Source organism: Marmota flaviventris, chromosome 1 (genome assembly GCF_047511675.1).
Source record: "Marmota flaviventris isolate mMarFla1 chromosome 1, mMarFla1.hap1, whole genome shotgun sequence".
In the NCBI taxonomy this organism is placed as follows: domain Eukaryota; kingdom Metazoa; phylum Chordata; class Mammalia; order Rodentia; family Sciuridae; genus Marmota; species Marmota flaviventris.
The window spans coordinates 218,682,255-218,705,070 of record NC_092498.1 but is presented as its reverse complement, the minus strand read 5'-3'; the positions used below and the strand labels follow the sequence as shown (position 1 = coordinate 218,705,070).

Genomic DNA, 22,816 nt, shown 5'->3' with positions numbered 1-22,816 from the left:
AGAAGGTGTCCCGAGCCCCCGGACGGCACCCGCTGCCGAGGCGGCCGTCGGAGCCGGCGGGCGGGTGGCGCCCAGGCAGGGACCGAGCCGGGCCTTCAGAGGTGCAGAGGCGGGTGCTGTCCCCTGCCACCTCTGCGGTGTGGCCTCGGGTAACTGACTTACCCTCTCTGAGTCTCCAGGGGTTGCCCGCCTCACCAAGGACCGAAGGGGCCCGAGATGCCCCGATGCCCAGCGCACAGCTGGGCATCTGGAGCCTGGCGAGCCCCGGGTGACCGTCACCGCTCTCCCCCAGGGGCCGAGGCTGGTGCTCTGAGGGCCCCGTGTGAGGGCTGAGCAGGACCTGCTCCCGGCAGGTCCCAGGGAAGGGTCCCCCCCCCCCCGCCCGCCTTGGTCCCCAGCGCCACTGTCAGCCTTGTGGACGCGGGAGGAGCTTGGGAGGTGGGTCCCCGGCTGGGGACTCTATTAACTGACCAGAGAAGGGATCCAAGGGCCAGGAGTCGCCCCACACTGCAGACGGGCGTCCTGGGTGAGGGGACAGAGACCCCACAGGCCCCGCCCCCGCCCGAGCTCAGGGAGGGGCTGCAGGGGAGGGGCTGGGCGCGGACCCCAGGCTGCTGGCCGCCGCTGGCACTCTGCATGCTGGACCCTGTTCTGCCCGTCTCGTGCCTCAGTCTCCCCACCTAGGTGTCCCCTAGAGGGACTCAGAGACCCGTGAGTCAGTAGTGGTGACACTGCAGCATACCTGGCCAGAGGCTCACTGGCTAAGCGCAGGGCAGCTCTGTCCAGCCCTCCCGGGCCCGGCTGGCCCTCTCCTGCAGGACTGCTGCTCATGCCCCCAGTGCAGGGCCCTCCAGACCTTCAGAAGGCACCCTGAGAGCAGTGTCCTCCGTTATGGTCACTGCTGTCCCCCCAGGGTGGCTCCAGGAAGCCCTCAGTGATCCGTGCTGGGCAGTCCCTGGAAAGAGCTGATGTTTCTCAGCCCCAGTTTATGAATGAGAGCAAGGCTCAGAGACGTCAAACTGCTTGCCCAAGGACACACAGCCAGAAGTCAGCAAGCCTTTTTAGGGAAGGCCCCATGGTGGACGTGGCAATTCTGACCAGGTGGCTTGTGGCCTCTGCCGCCTGGTCCTTCTTTTTGTGCCACCTTTGGGTTCATGGGCTGCAAAATAGGTGACCGCACACTGTGAGCCGTTGTGGGCTGATCTGACTTGAACCCCACATCCTGATTCCAGAGCTGCATGGTCCCCGCAGCCCCTCCCGCCCCAACCCCGTGATGCCAGCTCTCGATGCTGCTGCCCACCGCCCGGCTCCTGCCACACTGAGTCTGCTTGTTGCCCCTGCCCACGGCTCATTCCATCTGTGAAGCTCAGAGATGGGCAGCATTCCCCTGAGACCACACAGCAAGAGGGGAGCAGGCAGGTGGGAACCAGCCCACTGCCCCCAGTGAACCTGCACGTAAAATCCTCAAAACAGACCACAGGAACCCACAGGGGCCGGCCGGGGTGGCCCAGCACGTGCAAGGCCCTGGGGTCGGAAAATAAACAAGCAAATAAAGGTGTTGTGTCAACTAGGACAGACAGACAAACAAGGACGACCCAGCGCCCTCCAGGCGGGGCGGGAGCCCTGCTGAGTGCCTGCTGTATACTGGCGCAGGGCTGGGTGCCCTTCCCCAGGCTTCTCCCCAGGACCGCCCCAAAGACCCCTCGCAAGCCTTTCGCGCCCCAGTGGGAGGCACAGGCGTGCCACCTGCCCTCCACCCCCACCCGCCGAGCCGGCTCTGCCACCCTCCTGCCACCGCCTCCAGAGCTGGCCTCGCCTCCACCGAGGTGGACGCAGCAACCCGGGCCCCAGATGCTGTGCACCCCGGGCCGGGTCCTTGTCCCCTGGCGTCCTGGGCACCGTGGGGCACTGGGCTTCGTCCCTGCCTCTGCTCTGCAGGCTGGGCACCCGCCGTGATGCCACGTGTGCCCCGACGTGGCCCCGACAACAGCTCCCGTGGGCGGACCAGCGGCCGTGACCCTGGGTGGCCGGGCAGGCGCCCTCTGCCCTGGGCTGGGCTCCATCCTGGAGCGGTGGCTGGGGTCGGTGACACGCGGGGCCTCGCCCAGTTCAGCCAGGACGGGGACGTGGGGCTGCCCGCGCGGGGCTCAGGCACCCGGTGGGACACTAGCCGGACCTGCACTGCCACTCGGCGCCCGTGTCTGAGGGTGGGCGCGGTCGGGGCCTCCTGGTGACCTTTTGCTCCGTCGCCTGCCACAGCGGCCTGGACGCGCGGGTCCCGCTGATGAGCCGGACACTTCCCTGTTTGTTAGAGTACATTCCTGGTCGTGGGTGGACAGTCCTCATCTTGTCTGTCCCCCTGTACGTGCTGCTGGGGACGGAGCCAGGGCCTCCCGCATGCGAGGCGAGCCCCGCCCTGGACACCCGACTTCACGTCAGTTTAACTTACATTTGAGGGGTCACTGCGGCCAGGGGTGCCCAGCGTGGACGGGTCTGCACATGGGACTCTCAGGAGCCCAGCAACAGACTGCGGTCAGCAAGTGGCCGAGCGCCTCCTGCGCTTCCCAGAGGGTCAAGGGTGAGAGGGCAGAAGATGAGGGGCACTCTGACCCCTGCTGCAGGGGACGGGCCTGAGGACACAGTGCTCAGTGACATCAGAAGACACAGGGACGCGCCGCGGGTCCGTGCCAGGAGGTCCCTGGAGTCTCAGAGCCACCGAGAGGGAGGCAGCCTGTGGGAGCTGGCCGGGCTGGGAGTCGTGTGGAGGGGACAGGCTTCGTCCTGGGGACACGCGAGTCCTGGAGCAGGCGGTGGGGACGGCCGTGCCACCCGCATGTGCTCCGGGCCCTGGGCGGGGCACTCAGGTTTCAAACAGTAAAAAGGTGGACACGAGAAGGAGTGGCCGGGCCGGGCACCAGGTCCCCAACCCGCGTTTAAAAAAAACCCTCCAAGGACGACTGAGAAACAAGTCACTGTGGACTCCCCAGGGCCAGGCGCAGCGGCCACCGTCACACGGCCCTCAGGAGCAGGCGCAGGCCGCCGGGGCAGCGTAGGGCCTGTCACGCGGCCAAGGAACAAGGGCTGGGCGCTCTAGGCGTCCCCACCACCGAGACACCAGGGGAGCCAGACCACGGCCACCGCCACACTGCCCCTGTGCGTCCTCCGCAGGCCCAGGCAGCACTGCAGCGCGGGACGCTCCGAGCCTGGATGCTGGCCAGGGCAGGGTCTGCAGGACGTCAAGCCGCTGGCCTCAGGACCGGGCTGCGGACACGACGGTCCTCCGTGGCTCCTGAGGCCACGCCGGGCTGGTCCACCTGTGGGCAGTGCCCTTGGCTTGCTGTTCCTAGACTTGGGGACCCCAGGACCCTGGGTGGTGGGTCGTGCCGCGGCCCCCCCTCCCAGGCAGGGAATCCGAGGCTGGTGTGCCTGGCCCAGGTCAGGGGGGACACTCCTGGCCCAGGCCAGGGGTCACTTGGCCGAGGTCCAGGTGGAGTGGGCGAGCGCTGTACTCTCAGGACACAGCCACGGCCACGCAGGGCCCCCAGGGCAGCGGGCCTGGGCGCGTGGTCACAGGGGCCTCCTGTCCCCTGGGAGGGCGAGGCGGGGGAGCCTGTGGCCTGCGCCCTGCACCGTGGGGTCTGGCACGGGCGCGGGGGCCCAGCTCGGCGCCTGGTAGGTTGGAGGAATGGCCCTTCCTGGGAGCACAGCCGGGTGTGGACGGAGCCGCCTGGGAGGGGCTCGGCTGCCCGAGGCCTGGAGCCCAAGGCTGCTGCCGGACTGGGCCCTTCCCTGCAGCGTGGCCACCTGTGCCGGCCTGCAGACAGTCCAAGCAGGACTGGCCAGCTCCAAGGGCCGCTGGCTGCCCAGCCTGGGAGCTCCGGGCACACGCTGCCGGGCACCGCGCGCTCCTGGGCCCCGACGCAGAGCCCACGGGTGTCATTTCCCACCTTCACCACGGGCCCTGGGACAGTGCCCACGTGATCCCGAGGGCCACCAGAGGCCCGTGCCCCACGCGCTGCCCACGACCGCGCCCCAGTGCAGGGACACTGCGTCCTTGCCCCCTGGCGGCCGCTCGCCCAGGGGAAGCGGGACCGAGGCTCGGCCTCCCTGGGCCACACAGTCGCAGGCCTCCGTCCGTCCCGTCCGTGTCCGGCCCCCACCGTCCTCCGGCCTCCCAGTGCCCCCCGCCACCCTCTTGGCCTGGAGAGGTGGGGCCCCCTCCCTCCATCCCGCTGCCCAGCCGATGGCGCTGAGCTCAGCGTCTGCATGGCCATCACCCTCCCTCATCTGCCAAGGGGCCACTGGTTTTAGATAAGACGGAGAAGCCAGCGGAGGGGCCCCCAAGCCAGGTGGGCAGGTGGGGGCATCGCGCCACTGAGGGCCCCCCTCAGCCCTCTGGGGACCCCAAGCAGAACCCTGACCAAGGGGCCTTCGAGGACTCGCCCCCGCGGCCCTCAGCTTCCTGTCTGTAAAACGGGCAGGACGGGGAGTTTTCATATCACAGGTGAGGTTCAGAGGGGGCAGGAGACTTGCCCAGGGGCACACAGTATGGAAGGGCAGAGCAGGGAGTCCAGCCCTCCACGGAGCCAGCCTCACTCCTGCTTGTGCACACTGGGCCTGGGGCTGGGCTGGGGGCTGCAGGGCTCCTGGCCACACGTCATGATCCTCCAGGGCCAATGAGAGGGACCGGCACATTCTGGACCAGCCCAGCCTCAGACGGCACCGACGTGGGCACTGCAGCTCCCCAGGGGCCGGAGGTCCCGATGCCACCAACCCCTCCCCTCCTCTCTTTGCAGACGCGGAGCAGAGCAGCAGCCCCCGGGCAGGGATGGGGTCCGACCAGGAGGACAGCAAGCCCATCACGCTGGGTGAGTGGGCGCAGTGGGCAGGCGGGGGCCACCCAGCCCTGTCCTTCCTCCAGGGGCCGTGTGGCCCAGGGAGCCTCAGGAGCAGGGACCTGTGGTCCTCCAGGCAGCGTGCTGCTGCTCCACTTCACACCTGGGCCCACGGGCGGGCGAGCGAGGGCTCCAGGGCTGCGCGGGGGCCAGGCTCTGCAGCCCGGGGACTCAGGTAGGCGGCGGGAAGTCGGCCCCCAGGGGCGGGGAGTCTAGGAGCAGGAAGGGGCCACAGGCCTAGGTGGCCCCCTGGACCCTCCCGCCCCTCGGCCTGTCCCTCAGCAGCCAGGGGCACCTCTGCCCGCAGCCCTTCACGGCTCCCTCCCCCCTCGGCCTCCTGCCCACCAGCGCCTTCGCACAGCCTGTCCCTCTGCCTGGACGGCTGACTGCTCTCCGGGCTCCCCAGGTCCCCTGTCAGGGAGGTCTTCCAGAGCCCCTTCAGCCCTGCTAGCCCGGGGCTGCTCCTGGCCACAGCCCTGTGCCTTCTCTCCTTCCTGCTGACCCCCCGCCTAGCGAGCTGGGGACGGAGCCAGGGCCTCACACGTCCAGGCAAGTGCTGCGTCCCTGAGCCCCGCTGCCCTGGACGCCTTGCTCAGTCCCCCAGCTGGGCTTGAACCTGCCGTCCTCCTGCCTGGGCCTCCTGAGGCGCTGGGCTCACGGGCGCGGCCAGGCGTCCCACGGGTCTCCCCTGCCTCGAGCACACTCGCGCCACAGTGTCCAGAACAGGACCTGGCACACAGTAGGTCTCAGTAAGTGTCGGGGAGGAGGAGTGACGAGAGGGGCAGGACACAGGACAGCTACGGGGAGGGGCCTAGTGGACGTGGACGGCAGGAAGCGGCCAGGGCCTCCCGGCGGCAGAGGACGGCTGGCGGGTCCAGGAAGTCCTCAGGCCCGGCCGCTCCTCCCGGCAGGCCTCCACCTCCTGGGCCTCCCTGCAGGCCAGATGCTGCAGGAGGCGGAGGCCACGGCGCTGGCCTGGTCCCGTGGGGACCCTGGGCGTCTGGGGAGGAAACCTTGTCCTCCCCGCCTGCCAGGGAGTCCCCGCGCCGCAGCTGCGCGGCGCTGCACAAACAGGAAGCCGGTGGGGAGGGCGGGGGCACTGACACCGCGGCCAGCTGGGTCGGCAGGAAACGGCTGTGGCGGCTTCCCCTGGACACCACTCAGGGGCCACCACCCGTCCTCCCGGAGACGTGTCCCTGAGACTCCCAGCAGGGCACCAGGCACACAGTACCTGCTCCACGAATGGCAGGCACGAACGTCACGCCAGGGGCCGGGGTCCTGGCTGCCAGGGCTGGGTCCTGGACACCCTGGGCGCTGGGCACCGGCATTAGCTCCCTGCAGCCCTGCTGCCCCCTGGGGGCTGGGAGAGGAACTCCCACCACCTCTAGGGCTGAGGGCCCCCTCCCTGGCTCCTCCTGCCCCGCACTGCTGGTGCCCCTCTTGCCAAGTGTGTGCCAACTGGGCACCCTGCACGGGCTGCTCCTGCTGCCTGGGACACAGTGGCCCTCAGGGCGGTGGCCAGGCACTGTGCTGAATGGTCCTGACCCTGGTGATTCGGCTCCGAGGGGGTCACCGGTCATGTTCCTGGCACCTGGCAAATCTTAACAGACCCCCTCTCGCGCCCCACGGGGAGGTCTGCACCCGGGGTTGGCTCCAAGCACCAGCCTCCACCTGCCCGGCCTCCGCACCTGGGGCACCCGCACCCCTGCCAGGCAGCTCTCCTACCTGTGCCCTCACGGCCTTTCAGAGTGGAGTCGGTGGCACTGAGCGCGTCCACAGTGCTGTGCCACCAGCACCCCGACCTCTTCCAGAACCTTCTCCTCACCTCAAATAGCCCCGGCCCTCCCCAGCCCTGCCCCACAGGTCCTCTCCCATCTCTGCACTCCTGGACTCTCTTGTCACTGCGTCACACACTGTGGCCTGTGTGTCTGGCTCTTGCTGAGCACGAGGTCCTCAGGTCCTTCCACGCTGCAACTGTGTCACCTCGCTCCCGCCCTGGCTGAGGACGCTGCGTGGTGAATGGGCCACTGTGTCCACGCACCCACTCACGGACACTGGGTTGTTTTTCAGTTTTGGCCACTGTGAGCCATGGGACATCGAGTCCCATGTGGCCAGCCACTCCCGCCTCTCTTGTCCACACTTGGGCACCCCTTCCACTCGGAGAGCGTGGCCGGGGGCGGTGGGCAGGGCTGGCCCAGGCTGACCCTTGCTTTCCTGTGACCACATCAGAGTGCTCACTCCTCCGTCTCTGAGAACAGAGGACCTGGAACTCTGGGGTTGGGGTGTGACGCCCCTGATCACCCACCAGGGAACCGGGCCTCGCCGACCAGGGCAGCCTGTGCCACGCCCGGGCTCCCCACCCGCTGCAGGGGCTCTGGCTCAGGCCAGCCATGGCGGGGAGCAGACAGGCCTGCTTGGCCACCGCCTGCTGACCCCACCATCTCCCTGTTCCAGACACAACTGACTTCCAGGAGAGCTTTGTCACCTCCGGCGTGTTCAGTGTCACCGAGCTCATCCAAGTGTCCCGGAGTGAGTGTCCCCGTGGGCCCTGAGATGGGACCTGGAGAGGGAAGGGGGCATCAGAGAAGAGCCCACCACCCTCCCCTGCTCCCGTCACCAACCCAAGACTGCCAGGACAGGAGGTGGCAGTGCCCTTCCCAGAGCCCAAGGTCCTGGTGACAGGCCCCCTCCCCAGAAGCCAGAACCCAAAGGCCAGGCAGAAGCCCAGCCCTGTCCCCTGCCTTCCCTGTGGGCCTGCTGGACACCCCCATTTTGATCTTAGCGCTGGCCAGTGCCCCCCACCAGATCCGCAGAGCCTGGCCTCCAGCCCCGGCTACTCCTCTGCCTCCCAGGCGGCCTTGGCCTCCGCCCATGGCCCCGGTTTGCTGGTGCACAGAAGGCAGATTCTGGCCGAGCTGATGGCCAAGCCAATTGGGGAAGGAGCCCCCCTGGGGATGGCCACTGGGTGGTGCCCGCCCTCCCTTACTCTCCTTTCTGTTGCCCTGGGCAGCACCTGTGGTGACCGGGACAGGACCCAACTTCTCTCTGGGAGAGCTGCAGGGGCACCTGGCCTACGACCTGAATCCCGCCAGCACGGGCATGAGAAGGACGCTGCCCAGCACCTCGTCCAGCGGGTGAGCGCCCAGGCCCTCCCCTGCGGGGTTCCCGGGGAACCCCCATCGCCGCGCAGCCCGGGCCCGCAGTACCGGCCCCCACACTCCGCTCGGCCACACAAACTCCTACTCATCCCTCAAAACCCCGCCTGGGGCCCGAGATGGGACGTGCCCCATCTGCAAATGGGGCTGGGTACTACGGGGCGGGCTGCCTGCCAGGAGGAGTCGAGCCGCCCCGTCGCCCCAGGTGGCCCCGCCACACGCAGGGAGGTCGGAACAGGTGTCCACGGCGCTCGGCGCAGGCCGGCTCCCGTGAAGTCTCGCGATAGCACCTCCCGCGCCCCGCCCCTTCAAGCCGGAAATAGCCGTCTGCCCCAGCCTCCCTGCGTCTCCATGGTAACTGGTCTCCCTTTCCCTCGCTCCTTAGGAGTAAGCGGCACAAATCGGGCTCGATGGAGGAGGACGTGGACACGAGCCCCGGCGGCGACTACTACACTTCACCCAGCTCTCCTACGAGTAGCAGCCGCAACTGGACAGAGGACATGGAAGGAGGTAGGGCTGGAGACGGGGACGGAGCTGGCCTTCCGGTTGGGTTACAGCGGCCAGGACTACGTATCCCGGCAGGCACTGCGCGGGCGCCGGGTCAGGAAGTCGACCCGGGGCCGCGGAGCCTCCTGGGAGTTGTGGTCGCGCCGGCAGCGTGCTTGGGAAGTAAATCCGGGTTCACGTGTTCCTGCAGCTGTTTGGTTCCGTGCTATCCCGGAAGGACCGGCACTGCCGCTCTCTGGGCTCCCCTTCGATGCAAAGATCCCTGCGCCTTGGGGTCCTCCGCGGGACTCGGGCCGTCGGGGCTCTCGTCCTGCACGGGCCTCCATTCCCGTGGCGTCCCTCCCCGGAGCGAGTCCTGTGGGCGGGGGCCTCCTAGGGCCCTCCCCAGGGCACGTTTCTCGTGGGACTGGGCAGCGGCTCCTTGGGGTCACTTGGCTGCCTCCGAGGTCCCCTTCTGGGTCCCTGGCCTCGCGGCTGGCGTGGCCCCGAGGAGGGTGGCGCTGACGCGCCCCAGACCCTCAGCTGACCCACCCCACGGTGGTCTCGGTCCGCAGCTCCAGGTCCTCCGGGTGTGGGAGGGACCCGGGTGGGACCCCCGGCCTGCCACCGCCCGGCCTCAGTGCCGCCCGCCCGCGGTGAGCGGGAGGAGGTGGGCGAGGCCGAGGTGAGGTGCGCTGGCTGGTGTCTTCCTGGGATCAGCCCAGGGTGTCTACGTGTGGGTCTCTAAATGCATCGGGTTGCTCTCTTGTCACCGTGTGGACGGCCACAGCACTGCAGCCCCAGGGAGCCCTGTCTTTCTGGTCCTAGTGTTTGATTCAGTGTCTGGGTCCCCGTCTGTCAGGCTTGTTTCCAGAAAGGCCCTGTATTTAGTAAGCTTAGGTTTGCTCGGAAGAGAGAGCCAACCCAAAGGATAGTCCGTTTCTCTCTCAGGTAAATGTCCAGCTGTTGGCATACCCGGGCAAGAGTGACAAGGGTCTCAGACTCCTGCCTTGGATTCCACTAAGCATAGTTTTCCTTTCCACCTCATGGTCCAAGATCACTACTGGAGCTCCAGCCATCAAGGGTGCACTCCAGCTAGGTGTGGTGGTGCATGCCTATGATCCCAGTGACTCAGGAGGCTGAGACAGGAGGATCACAAGTGTGAAGCCAGCCTCAGCAACTTAGCAAGGCCCCGTCTCAAAAAATAAAAGAGGCTGGGGGTATAGGTCAGGGGTGAGGCACCCCTGGGTTTGATCCCTGATACCAAGAAAAAAGAGAAAAAGCTGCTCTTTTCAGAAGTGGCATTTAAACTCTTCCTGCTGTCTCTGTGCCCAGGAGGCATTCATGCGGCCATTCTTAGCTTCCAGGGGTGCCAGGGAGTCTTGCTGTGGGCATCCTGTGCCACAGGCTTCTCTCACAGGGGACACCGGGAGGGCAGACCTCGGCGAGCAGTGCTCCGCTGCCCAGTGGCTCTGAAAGGGAACCCTGAGGCTCAGGGTGGGGACGCTGGCCCAGCTGGCCCAGCTGGCCTGTGCCAGCCCCCAGGCACCCCACTGGCTGCCTTTCACTGGCCACACCCCTCATATCCCTGCCAGAAACCCCCTGTGGGGTTGGTGCTGGCCGGGCCCAGGAGTCCCCATGGTGGGGGACCGAGGTCCTGCCCCCTGGGTCTCTCAATAGACATGCCTGGGGCAGTGGACAGGAGCCTGCTCTGTGCCATCTTCAGGCTCCCGTGGTCACCTCTTCCAGAGCGGGACATTAAACGGAGCCTGCTGCAGGTCACACCCCCAAGGCCAGAGCCCGGGGTGGGGGCGCAGCTTCCCCAGGCCCCCCACTCCCAGCTCAGGGTGGGCAGTGCAGGGGAAAGGGGAGCCTGCCCGCTGCCCCCGTGTCCCTCGTCCCTCAGGGAGGCACAGAGCGAGCACCAGCCAGAGGGCAATCTGAGGTGGCTCCCATGAGCCGCCGGTCACCCCCCCCAGGGCTGCTGCGTGGGCGTCCAGACTGGAATGGGGGGGCAACACCATAAAGGCCACATGGGTGACGCTGTCCCCAGGGGCCCTGGCCATGTCTGGGGACACGTTGGCATCAGTTGGGGAGCGCCTGGCCTGGGGACCCTGCTCAGCACTTGCAGTGCCCGGGTCACCCGAGAACCGCCCAGTGCCAGGCCCAAGGGCCACGCTGGGTGGGGTCCGAGCACTGCCAGGAGTGGGACGCTGGCCCCCTGCAGCAGGGCCGGGTGCCCGTCCTGTCGCCGTGCACCACCCACGTCCCTGCCTGCCTGGGTCCTGGGCCTGCTGTGGACCCACAGGCCCCGAGCAAGCAGAGCGGCCGGCCCACAGGGCAGACAGGTGGGGCCTCTTTAGTAAAGGGAGCCAGTGGCATCCCATGGGGACGCTGGCACACGATCTCCCATGACACACTGGGGCCCGTGGCGGCGTGTCCGAGGGGCGTCTGGGCCGAGGGGCGCGATGGGGTCTGTTGGACAGCCGGCGCTGGCCAGGCTGTGGGGCACACAGTGGCTTGGTGAGCGGGCCCTGCCAGCCTGTGGGTCCCAGGGCAGCTGCCGGGATGGGGCACCGATGTGTGTTGGGCAGGCGGGGGACGCTGGGCAGTGCCGTCACCCTCTGGAGGCTGCGGGGCAGGGCCGTCCACACCTCCATCAGTGCCCTGCCGTCCTGGGGGGTCCCAAGCACCTGGCCGGCCTCGCCCTGCAGGCCCCTGCCTGTGCCCTCTGGGCCCCCCCAGCCACTCCTGGCCCTGGGAGAGCCCGGGCCCTGCTCCCAGCCGCCCCCTGCTGGTATCCCTTGTGGTGTCCAGGTGGGCAAAGGGCTTCTTGGGTGGTCCATCCTGCAGGCATCCATTGCTGGGCCTCCTAGGAGCCTCCGTTGAGGCCATGGCCCCCCTGCCCCACAGGCGCGGGCTCCGCCTGTCCCCCGGCCCTGCGACCCACCACCAGGCTCACCCACCACCAGGCTCACGGCAGTATCGCAGCCACCAGGGGCAGCGGGGCAGCCGCGCTGTGGCCGCGGGAGCAGAGACCAGGAGGCGCCCTGGCCAGCAGGTGCCCTGAGCCTGGAGCCCGCCTGTCAGACCCTCCCCTGACTCTGCTTTGCCCCCTGGTGAGACCCCGGGTGGGGGTCCTGCACTCCTCTGCCCACCCGGCCCTGCCTGCTGCTCCCGTGTCTGCCACCGCCCGGTGCGCTCTGGTGTGAGCGGGCTCCGCTGTGCACAGTTAGCGACTGCACAGTCTCCCCCGCTGGCTCGGGGGTCGGGCTGGGCTCCACCTGTGGTCATCCAGCTGCCCGCCCACGGCCTCAGACCCTGGGGCCTCCTACCCTGCTCCGAGCTCGCCGCTCCGCCAAGAAGTGGGCTCCCCGGCCCCGGGACAGGAAGTGGCGCGACACGCTGAGCCTGTGGGCGCTGGCGCTCGGGAGGTCTGGGGTCCTGGGAGCATGACCCCTCGACCTGTCATCCCTGTCCCTACAGGCATCTCGTCCCCGGTGAAGAAGACAGAGATGGACAAGTCGCCCTTCAACAGCCCGTCCCCCCAGGACTCACCCCGGCTGTCCAGCTTCACCCAGCACCACCGGCCTGTCATCGCCGTGCACAGCGGTGAGTGTCTTGGGCCCTCAGCTCAGAGCCATCACCCCCGGGGAAGTCCCACGAGACGTCTGACCAGGAGCCATATGGCTGTGGCCTTCCAGCCAGGAGAACACAGAGGTGGTGAACAGTGCACAGGGCTGAGTCCCCGCTCTGCCAAGAGGACTCAGCCTGGGACTCGCCCCACTGTGCCCCCGGGGCCCTGCGTGGTCCTGTCCCTGTGTCCCCCAGACACGCTGGCTCACCGGGCAGAATCAGAAGCTGCCACCAGGCCAGAGTGCTGTGGAGCGGGCTGCGTGCGGCCTTCTCAGGGACCTGAGAGGGAGGCCAAGGCCAGGCCGGCCCTGCCTGGGCACACCCTCCCCACAGGAGAGGGGTCACAGAAGGACGTGCACCGCAGCGGCACAGGCCAGCAGCTGGTCACCGTGCTGGCCCACTCCCTTGTGCACTGGTGGGGGGATTAGTGGCCACACGGCTTGTCCCCGCAGGAGCCTGGAACAGGCTCAGGGCTCCCCCGGCACCAGCCCCTGCCACACATCTGGCCAGGCGGCCACAGGCCACCTCGGGAGGCAGACACAGGGCAGGACCCGCGTGCTGGGGCCAGGAGTTGGCCAGGGAGGCCCCGGCCGACCGCTCCTGTCCGAGACGTGTGGTGGGCACGTGGCCCAGACCAGCCTCGCCCTGGGGCTGCGAGCAGGGCAGCCGGGGACACACAGGAAAGCCACTCTACGGGGCAGGTGACTGCGGCACAGCAGGTGCTCAGGGCGCCGAGCTGTGTAGGAACGCGCACCCGGAGGTCCTCGGCCCCACCTGCAGGAGCGAGGTGGCAGCTGCAGCTCAGTGAGAGCCAGACACCCAGGCCACCAGATGTGACCCAGTGACAGGAGGGTCCAGGACAGCAGAGTCCAGACATGGGACGTGGACCCGGCAGGGGCAGGACTAGGAGGGCCAGGGCTTCCTTAGGGGTGACGGAATGTTCTAGAATCCGTGGTGACATTTGCAGTTTCGCGAGGATACCGAACAGCACTGAATTGCAGGCTGTCCCAGGGGACAGGGGACTTCATGGTACCCTCGGGGGACTGTTTCTCAGGCCTCAGAGAGCCAGAGCCCACGGGTGCCCTGTCCCCTGTGGGGAGGGTGGTGCAGAGCCAGCTTGGCCTCCATGGACCTCAGGGGTCTCCAGACGTGAGTGCACCCGTGGGGCTGGCTCGTCCTGTGTGTGGAGACGGCGGCGAGCCGCACGTGCTCAGGACGGTGCCGCCTTACCCAGGTTCCCCCTCCGAGGGTCCAGCTGAGGGTCAGAGCCCCAGGCCCCAGGCTGCACTATTAGCTGCAGGTGGACACGGGGCCTTTGCCATGGGAGCAGAGGACGGCACCCAGGGCCCCTCGTGGGTGCAGGGAGCCCCGGCCCCAGCCCCGCGTCAGTTCTAACAAGATCTGTTCTCTGGCCCTTTAGGAAAGGCCTTGCCGAGGCCCACGTCAGGCGGACAAGGGACCAGGCGGCCTGGGCTCAAACCCCAGGGTGGCCACCTGCTTGCTGGTGGCCACAGGCAGGTGACCCGTCTTCCAGGTCACGCTGACACCCTCTGTTTTGAACAGACGGGAGCCGGGCGCCGGAGCCGCTGGTCATCCGGCTGCTCAGGAGCCGAGGCGGGAGGACGGCCGGCTCCAGGGCAGCCTCAGCAATTAGTGACGTTCTGCCCCCAGATAAAAAGGCGCAGCGGGTGGCGGGGGACTCGCAGACGTGCACAGGGCCTGGGTCCCATCCCAGCCCTGCAAAAAAAATAAGTTGGGGACAAGACAAGGCGCCTCTGGGCTCCCGGGGGCCGTGAACTTGAGGATGCAGCTGGGTGGCCCTGTGGTATCGCGTCCTGTCATCGAGCACCAGGAAGCGGGTGTGGGCCATGCCCACGGCCCAGCAGCCCCGCCCGTGACCCCTGCCTCCTGCTGTCTCCACAGGGATCGCCCGGAGTCCTCACCCGTCCTCGGCCCTGCACTTCCCCACCACGTCCATCCTGCCGCAGACGGCCTCCACCTACTTCCCCCACACGGCCATCCGCTACCCGCCTCATCTCAACCCCCAGGACCCCCTCAAAGATCTCGTCTCGCTGGCCTGCGACCCAGCCAGCCAGCAGCCTGGACCGGTGAGTGGTGGGCGTGGCTCCGGGGTGGCCACCGGCGACCCTGGCGCCTAGCGGCCGCAGCGCCTCCATTTCCATTGGCTTTGCCAATGCAAGTGTGGCATTCCCCGCGTCCGTCGGGCTGGGCCGAGTGGGTGGTCCACCGGGCACCGCCGGGCCCACAGCACCGCCAGCCCGAGTGCGCGGAACCTGCAGTTGGGCAGCGGCCAGTGGTCCGGCTCGGGCAGTGCGGAGACTCCACAGACCTTGGCACTGGGAGTCGGTGGGTCCTCATGGTAAGGTCACCACCATCAGTCGTGTCTGGAACGAGTTAGGAGAGCGCCGGCCGCGTCTGGCACGAGGTGACAGGGCTCAGAAGGGGAGTGAGGGACTGCGGGTGGCACACGGAGGAGGCCACACGGGCACCCCAGCCGCGCCCGGGCTCAGGCGCTGTTGAGCGCTGTCCCTGGGGCTCTCCCTGGGCTGCTCTCAGACCCACCGCCCACCACCCCACCTGGCCGTGGACGGGGCGGGGCTCTCAGCTCCAGCATGGCCCGGCCGCAGGGACACCCGTCCCCTAACCACGTGTCCCCCGTCCCCCAGTTAAACGGAAGTGGCCGAGCTGTGGCTGCTGCCCTCCCACACAGGTGCTGCTGCCCCGGCCGCCCCCCACCTCCGCCGCGCCCCACGCCTGTCCTAGTGAGCGCCCGGGGCTGGCTGTCCAGGGCCCTGGCCCCACCTGCCCAGCAGAGCTCAGCTAGCTGATGGCCTGCGTGGGCCAGGATGGCCCCCAGGACAGCAGCAGTGAGCCACAGCCCGGGCCACAGTCCAAGGTCCACTTACCTCAACACGTGGCCTCGGGGACCTGCGAGCCCATCTGGGGCTCAGAAGCCCTGCTGTGCCCGGGGCTCCTAGCAACAGACATGATCTCACTCGGGCGTCCCCAGGGCCACCCGGCCCCACGCCTTCTGTGGAAAGTAGACACCATGGCTGCCGTCGGAAGCCGGGGCTTCGCCTAAAACCCCAGAGCCGGCCGCCAGCAGGGGGGCTGGACACAGGGCCCTGTTCCACACCTAGCGACGACCGTCCCCCCTGCCAGGCGACCCAAGCACATCCTCTGGCCCTTCCTGAGCGCTGGAGTACAGCCGGCCAGTCCTGGACTGTTCCAGGCCACTCCTGTCCCTGTCCTGGGCTCATGGTGGCCCCCATGGGGCCTCCCCTGCCACAACAGCACCTGCCAGGGCCGCGCACCCCCTCTGGGCTGCAGGCCCCCCTTAGGCCCAGGCCCTAGTGCCTGGTCTCATCAAGGCCAGGTGCAACCCTGGGGCCGTCCTGCCCGCCAGCCGCCTGTCCTGCCTCTGTGCTTTCTGTCCCGGGGTCGAGCCCCGTCCCCAGCCCGTGGGTGTTCATATAAGGAGGGTCTCACGGGTCACTGAGGCTGGCTTGGAACTCGTGTCCTCAGCCTCAGCCCCCCCGCGCTGCTGGGGCCACGGGCCTGGTCCCGCCCACCACCCTCCTTCCTTTCAAGCACTCGTCCTCCCCTCCTGGGCCAGCTCCTCCCGGTGGGGGCCAGCTCACCCCCGGCCTTCGCCACCCCTGCCCCCCAGGGTGGGACGTGGGGACCGGCCTTCTCTGAGCCCCGGTTGCGCCGTGTGACCTCAGGGACGCCACTGGGCTAGCCTCAGTCCGCTCAGCCACACGGGTTGGTCACGGTGCCTAACTGGGGACTGCGGGGAGCAGGCTGTGACGTGGGTCAGAAGGACGCTCTGTGTGGTGGCGGGAGTGGGGTCGCCCCTGCGCCCTGCAGTTCTGGCCGCCTGGCTGTCAAAGGGTGGGCGTGGCGTTTGCTGGGACTGCACTGGCGGGGCACACCTCAGTGAGGGTGTGGTCGGCGTGAGCCCTGGGTCCACCCCAGCACTGCAGAAAGGGACAAGAGCTGGACCGCCCTGGGCCCCTGCAGCCACCGCGTCACAGCGTCACAGAGAGGGACCACAGGGCCCTCCCTCCCGCCTCCCACTGTGCACCCCCCGCCTTCCCCACCTCCCTCCGAGAGGGAAGCCGCCCTGGACCTCCCAGGTCCAGCCTCAGCGCACCGCCGCCTGGCCCACAGCCGTCGGGGCCGCGTCTTTGTGCAGTGACAGAACCCGCAGGGAGTTACGGTAGACCAGGGAGCCGGCCGCCCACCGTGCCCTCCAGCAGGGAGTGGTACCCACGCGTCCTCAGTCACTCATGGCCCCGGCTCCGCCGGCACAGGCTGTGCCCGAGAGGGACACCAAGTAACTCACGGTCTCCCTCTGCCCCGCTCGGCACCCTCGGCCGGGACCCCTGGCCCTGGAGTCAGGACCCCCGCTCTCCAGGATCCGGATCAGCCAGGGGGCCAGCGGCTCGGAGCCACGGGAGCTGGGTACACAGGGCCGGCTCTGTGACCCGGGCAGCAGAGACCCTCTCTGCCACCCGCGCCCCCTCGCTAACGGGCTCTCGGTCTCTCTCCTCCCTGCAGCCTACTCTACGCCCGACACGTCCCCTGCAAACCGTTCCTTTGTGGGATTAGGACCAAGGGATCCGCGGGCGTGTATCAGGCACAGGTAGGGGCCGAAGGCCGGCGGGGGGCGGGGGGCTCAGGGAGAGGCCGCCTGCTGGGCCAGCACCCTCCACTGTGGCGCAGGGCCGGCCTCCCACAGCCCACCAGGGCCTTGAGCCCGCTACTGGCTTCTTGGGACACCAGGCAAGGCTGGACTTCCCGCCTTGGCCTCCGGGGGCACACCACGCCCAGGGATGTGAAGCAGGCCTGAACTGCCCACCACTTCCTAGTGGCATCCATTTGTATAGAGGGGAAACCAAAGCCCAGAGAGGCAGGCCATTTGCCTGGGGTCACACAGCACATCACCAGAGCCTTCACCCCAGCCTTCATCCCTCCCATGCTCTGGCCAGGGAGGGGCAGGGAGTTGGCTGCCAGGGCATTCCATGATGGGTGGGTGGACCTTCCAGAATAGCATCCCGCCCTACCAGGTCCAGCAGGTGGTGGAGCAGGTGCGGGCTGTGAGGAGGGGCTTCCTTGCAGGTCAGCAGGACAGAGGACAGGGTCAGGCAGGGCACAGTTGTCCTCCCAGGTGGAGTGTGTGCCAGGCGGTCGGCAGGGAGCAGGACGGAGAGGAGCAAGTGCCCTGGCAAGGCCTCAGCCCCAGGCCCAAGCGCCCCTGCACCTGCTCTCCGCTCGGGGCCTGGTCTGCTGCTTCTGCTGGACCCAGAGGCCCGCTCCCTGGCCTGAGGAGGCCACAGGATTTGTGACTAAGAGCAGTGGTGGCCACAGCCCGGCCTCACAGGCCCGGCCACAGAGAGCCAGCTCAGGGCACCGCAGCTCTGCAGAGCTGGTCGTGGGCAGACCCCCGTGTCCAGACCCCCAGCCACCCGAGGTTCTCGGGTAGAGCCCCCAGGCAGGGGCTGGGGAGGCCACCAGAGTTGAGTCCCCAGCTGGGATAGGAGCGTCCCTCTACCCTGGTCACCTGGGCCCTGTGTGACTGTCAGTTGCTCCTGGAGGCCACAGGGGCCGAGTGTGGAGGCAGGTGCCCCGTGCCCGCCCCAGCTGTGCCCCTGGGGCCTCCCCAGCCTCCACCCAGCCTCTCTCCCACGGGACCAGCAGAGGGGGAGACACGCAGCTGAGGGCAGCAGGCGGCACGTAGGCGCTGAGGGGTCGTGGGGGTGGGGAGCTCTGCCTCACGCTCTGAACCACAGTCTCTTCCTCTGGCCTTAAGCATCTCCCGGAGAGCCTTTGAAGGACAAAGAGCAGGACTTCCCCACACTCCCTCCTGCCCGAGAGCGGGGTCGCCCCCTGCGCCCAGTGCCGACGGAGCCTGGCATCCCCTTGCTGTGCCACCTAGCGCCCTGCCCCCAGGAGCCCAGGGATGTCCCCCCTGCTTCAGAAATGAAAGCTGATGAGGAGGGGGCGGCCCGGCCTCCACGGTCAGCCTCTGCCTTCCATGAAGCTTTCTGACCGACTGCCTCTGGACAGCGCCAGTCGGGGGCAGCGCCACCTGCAGCCTCACCACCTGAGCCCTGAGCCGGGAGGGAGGCCGAGGCAGGCCGGGTGGTGCCTGGGCTCTCCCCTGTCCATCCTCTCCTGCCGGCTGGACCCTGGGAGCACCTGGAGAGGGCGGGACAGGGCTGGCAGGACCCGGGGTGGCTGGCAGCGGAGGCGAGTGGGAGGCGGGCAGCACGGGTTCTGGGAGATGCCGTGAACGAGGGGCCGCCGGGGCCGAGCTGGCCAGAGGCAGCGTGGGCTTCACCTGGGGTGCGGGGAGCCCTGGAGGACGCTAGTGGGCGGCCAGCCAGGTCAGGGTCGGAGGAAGGCGGCGGGCACTGAGGGGAAGCCGCGTGGCTGGGAGACCTTGTGGGGCGGGAGGGCCCCTCGTGTGTCCTGGGAGCAGCGCTGCCCGAGCTGGCCAGTCCCTAGGGGAGCAGCCTGGAGCCAGACCTGGGGGTGGGGGTGGAGAGGGCCATCCTGCAGGGTCAGCGCTTCCCCTGCTGGCCACTCCTAGAGGCTGCGCCCTCCACCCCTCCCACATGCCTGGCCCTCGCTCAGCCGCCCCCTCCTCCACCCACGTCCTTCTCAGGCGCCGGGCCCTCCACCCCCGGACTGCAGAACCCCTCAGCGGCTCCCCACACCCCGCTCGCTCGGCGGAGGAGCAGCTGGGGTTGGAGGGCCAAGCCACAGACCCAAGCCACAGTGGCCGCCACAGCCAGGCCAAGATGCTGTGGCCCTCGCCAGGCTGCAGTGGGAGGGGCGGAGGCGAGGTCACCCCATCCTGACCAGGGCTGGAGCCAGGCAGAGCCAGAGGGGTGGGAGGAGAGAGGGATGGAGGGAGGGAGGGAGGGAGGCATCCACCACGGGAGGGTCACGCCCAGAGCCTGTCTGGTTGCCAACGGAAACCAGACATGAGGTAATGGCCGAGATGAACTTGAACTTGGCTGGAGGTGGGGGCCAGAGCCACGGTGTGGGTTCAGGAGAGGCCGGGCTCGGACTCCCGTGGGTCACCCGCCCAGCCTCAGAGGGAGGGAGGGGCCGAGCCCTGAGGGAGAGCTGCCCACACAGGGGCAGAGCCTGTTCCTTTCCGGGGCGGGGGTGTGTGCTGCCACTCCTGTGGGGGCGGGGGCTATCTGCAGTGCCCACCGCCCTGGGCGGTGCAGGGGGCTCCTCAGGCAAGCTGCCGAGGGAGGGGGACCGGGGGCCTCTGTCCAGGACAGTGAGCCTGGACCTAGGGCCCTGCAGCCTGAGTCCCTGCCCAGCCACCTCATGTGGTCACCCTGGGCAGGACAGCTGATTAGCTTGGGCCCCACTCTATGGATGGGCAGGGAAGAGCCCTGTGCCTGGAGGTCTCGGGGTCACTGAATGGGAAAGACGTCCGCAGCATGGACGGCCTCCGTCCAGGGCCTGGCCGCTCCTCTGCGCTGGAGGGTGGGTACCAGGAGAGCCCCGCCCCTTCCTGCTGCTCCAGGCTCAGGTCACGGAGCGAGCCAGCAGAGCACAGGGCAGCTTGGACCCGGGTGACAGGGCACGTGGGGACATTCTCGCACCGCCCCACATGCACGGGCTGTGCTGGCGCTGTCCCCGTGAGCGCGAGTCCGCCTTGGCTGGAACCGTTTCTGGCAGCTGGTACAGAGGCCGGGCAGGTGCCCGGGGCATGCAGGGGGCTGCAGGGGCCGGGGGCAGGCGTGGACGGGCAGGCCAGGCCAGGAGGACCTGACCCTCTCTCTCTCTCTCCCCATGCTGCCCAGTCCTGGTACCTGGGATAACAGAGGTCTCTTCCCGCCTCTCCTCCATCGTCCTGGGGACCCGGGGCACGGCCCCCACCCGCATTCTTGGTGGAAATCAGAGCGAGCAAGACCGCCCCTGCCGACTCCCAGCTTGGCGCAGGAGGACGAGGGAGGAGGACGAGAGACACACCGTGCCCTCCCGACGCCCCGCGGCCCGCGGGAGGCCGCTACAGGGTCTCCCTAAGTTATTCATCTCCTTCCCACGGCCACCGCTGCCCCGTGGCACCAGCGCTGCCCAGAGACCAGGTGAGCACAACCTGGCGCCTGTGGCCAGGGTCAACGGACGGGCAACGCCCAGCAAGGCCACCTCCCCCTGGGCCTGCGCCACCGCCACCAGCGTGGGGACCCCGGCCAGTCCCCCTCTGTGGATGGTGATTGCCAAAGAGGGGAGGCAGGTGCTGGCGGGAAGGGGTCAGCCAGGACCCCAGCCTCGGGCAGCAGAGACCTGGACGGAGGGCGCGGTGGGCGGACGAGTGGGGAGGGCTGCAGAGCAAAGTGGGGAGGCCCTGGACGTGGCAGGGGTCCATCGCTGGCACTCACCAAGGAAGGACGCCAGGCGGGCACTTGGGGAGCCCAGGAGGGCCCTGAGGCTGGCCACGCCCTCCCAGACCCCCGAGGACCCGCCTGGCCCTGCTGTGCTGGGGACTTGCCTTCGGCCCTCGGGAGGAGAAGTCTCTATGCAATTAGACCCCAGCCCGCCTGGCGCCGCCCGCCGCCCGCCTGGCACCCAGGGAGGAGCCCGCGCACAGCAGGAGACGCACTTTCTGAGGACGGGGTGGGCCAGACTGAGTGGAGGGGCCGCAGAGCCTCCCTGTCCCCAGGCGGAGGCCAGAGAGTGGTTTAAGTGCCTGATCCCCACCGGCCGCCCCGTGTCCAGCTGGAACAGTGTGGCCGGGCTCCCACCCCCGCTCCCAGCCACCTCCACTCACGGGCCCCTCATTGCTGTGTCCCCAGAGCTAGAGAGATGGGACCCCAGGGCTGCGCTGGGCAGGCCCCCGCCTCCTCGCCAGTGCCTTACACCTGGAGCAGCCCGTGCCTGCGCCCCCGGGGACCCCTGTGCACTTTCACGTCCCGCGAGGGGAGGTGCAGAGCCACCTGGAAGGGGAGCGGGCCTGGGCGGAGGGCTCTGGGGACAGGCCTGGGCGTCCACCTGCAGCCCAAGGACCTCTCATCCGCTACGCGTTTCCGTTGAGCTGCTCCAAAACACTAAGCTGGGCGCCGGGGACCCTGACCCCGGCCCAGCCATCCCACCGTCCCCTCCTAGGATTGCTGTTGTGGGGCCCCGATGGCGGTGCTGTGTGTTTGGGGGCCACTGAGCCCAAGCGCAAGGACCCCTTCTGGCCCACACATCCCAACTGACACCCTTCATGCCTGGCGCTGGGGACAACCCCAAGACCCGCCCCGCCCCGGGCCAAAGCCATCATGCAGGACAGGCCCTCCAGGCCCGTCCACCCCACGCTGCCCCGACCGTCTCACCCCCACCCCAGCTTCCAGACTCTCCTCCCAAATTGGCCCCGGGGCCTTGGCCAACCTGCTGGTCACTTGGAGAAAGACCCTTCGCTGGCCCCCCACTGCCCCTTTGCCCAGAGGGTCCTGCCATCCTCAGCCTCGAACCCTTGGTCCCTCCGTCTGTCCGTCCGTCCATCCTCAGGGCCCCTCCACTGGGTGACCGTTTGGGGACCAAAGCGTGGGCCACTCTCGGGCAAAGCAGAGGCATCTGGAAGCGTCTCAGCCAGGGTGGGGGTGGGGAGGGGCCGCACGGGGGACCTGGGGTCGGGGCGCACAGAACCAGCTCTTTACCTACTTTGCATGGTGCTTAGGACCCCGCGGCCCGGCTCCGGCGTCGCCCACGGTGGCGCCTGCATGGCAGATATACCTGGCTCTGTCCCTCCGCCTCCCGGCCCCCTCTTGAAAAAATCAAAAAATCCTTTAAAAAGTTCCATGTTTCCTAATTTGCACGAAGTTTTCTACCACATGATGTGCCTTGCCTCGGAGAATAAGTATTATTCAACAGTATCGGCTCTCAGCTGCATGTGTGCACGCGTAGTCAGGCCACGGGACGGGTACAGTCCACGGGGTGTACTTCTATTTGTAAAAAAACAAAAAACAAAAAAAAAAGAAGAAGAAAAAGATTTTTTTAAAGAAGCCAAGCTCTGAACAGGCCCGCAGCTGTCCCTCGGTCTGCGCCCTGCCCGCCCGGCCGGCTCCTTGGCTCCGCTGCACCGGGGCTCCCTGGTGCTCACCTCTGCCACCCCAGCCCAGGCCCATGCTCCACAAGGGTCATCTGAGTCCCTGCCCTGGCCCAGGGAGGACTTCCCACACCGGGCACAGGCCAGCCACGCCTGCAGCCTGCAGGTGGACCTCCCGCCCCCCGTGCACACCTGGTCAGGGTCAGACTGCTGCCCCACCCAGGGCACCTCCTCTTCCCCACCCGCACCCCACCTTCTCACCAAAGGACCAGCCTCGGGGGCACTGCCAGCTCCGTCTTCCAGCTGTGAGCAGGAGGTGCCGGCCGCAGCGCAGAGAAAGGCAACTATGCAACACCCGTCCCCGGTCAGCTGGGCCTGGCCCGGCCGGGGCCGCAGGGCACTGCAGCCACCAGGGCACCGAGTCACGAGCCTCAATTGGCCCCGGTGGTCACCAGGCTGTCGCTTGTCCCTGACCTGCGTTCTCTGTCCTCTTTCTCTCCCCCTCCCCTCTCCCCTCCCCCTCCCTCCCCCCCTCCCTTCCTTAATTACAGTTCCTTTTG

The 22,816-nt window shown here is 68.3% G+C and overlaps 1 protein-coding gene across 4 annotated transcripts in view; it reads left to right on the top strand.

Moving 5' to 3' along the window:
• The window catches only part of Nfic (nuclear factor I C), a 48,479-nt gene extending 26,396 nt beyond the window's left edge, over positions 1-22,083 (top strand). For 3 of the 4 annotated variants that reach the window (XM_071604085.1, XM_071604083.1, XM_071604082.1), the window contains exons 3-10: positions 4,797-4,868; positions 7,350-7,424; positions 7,906-8,029; positions 8,436-8,560; positions 12,023-12,148; positions 14,096-14,280; positions 16,757-16,841; positions 20,029-22,083. In XM_071604085.1, coding sequence (XP_071460186.1) covers positions 4,797-4,868; positions 7,350-7,424; positions 7,906-8,029; positions 8,436-8,560; positions 12,023-12,148; positions 14,096-14,280; positions 16,757-16,807 — 758 coding nt within the window. In that variant the 3' untranslated portion in view covers positions 16,808-16,841; positions 20,029-22,083. The remainder of the gene's footprint in view (positions 1-4,796; positions 4,869-7,349; positions 7,425-7,905; positions 8,030-8,435; positions 8,561-12,022; positions 12,149-14,095; positions 14,281-16,756; positions 16,842-20,028) is intronic. The other variant, XM_071604084.1, reaches the window with a different exon arrangement.
• The last annotated feature ends 733 nt before the right edge of the window (positions 22,084-22,816 follow it).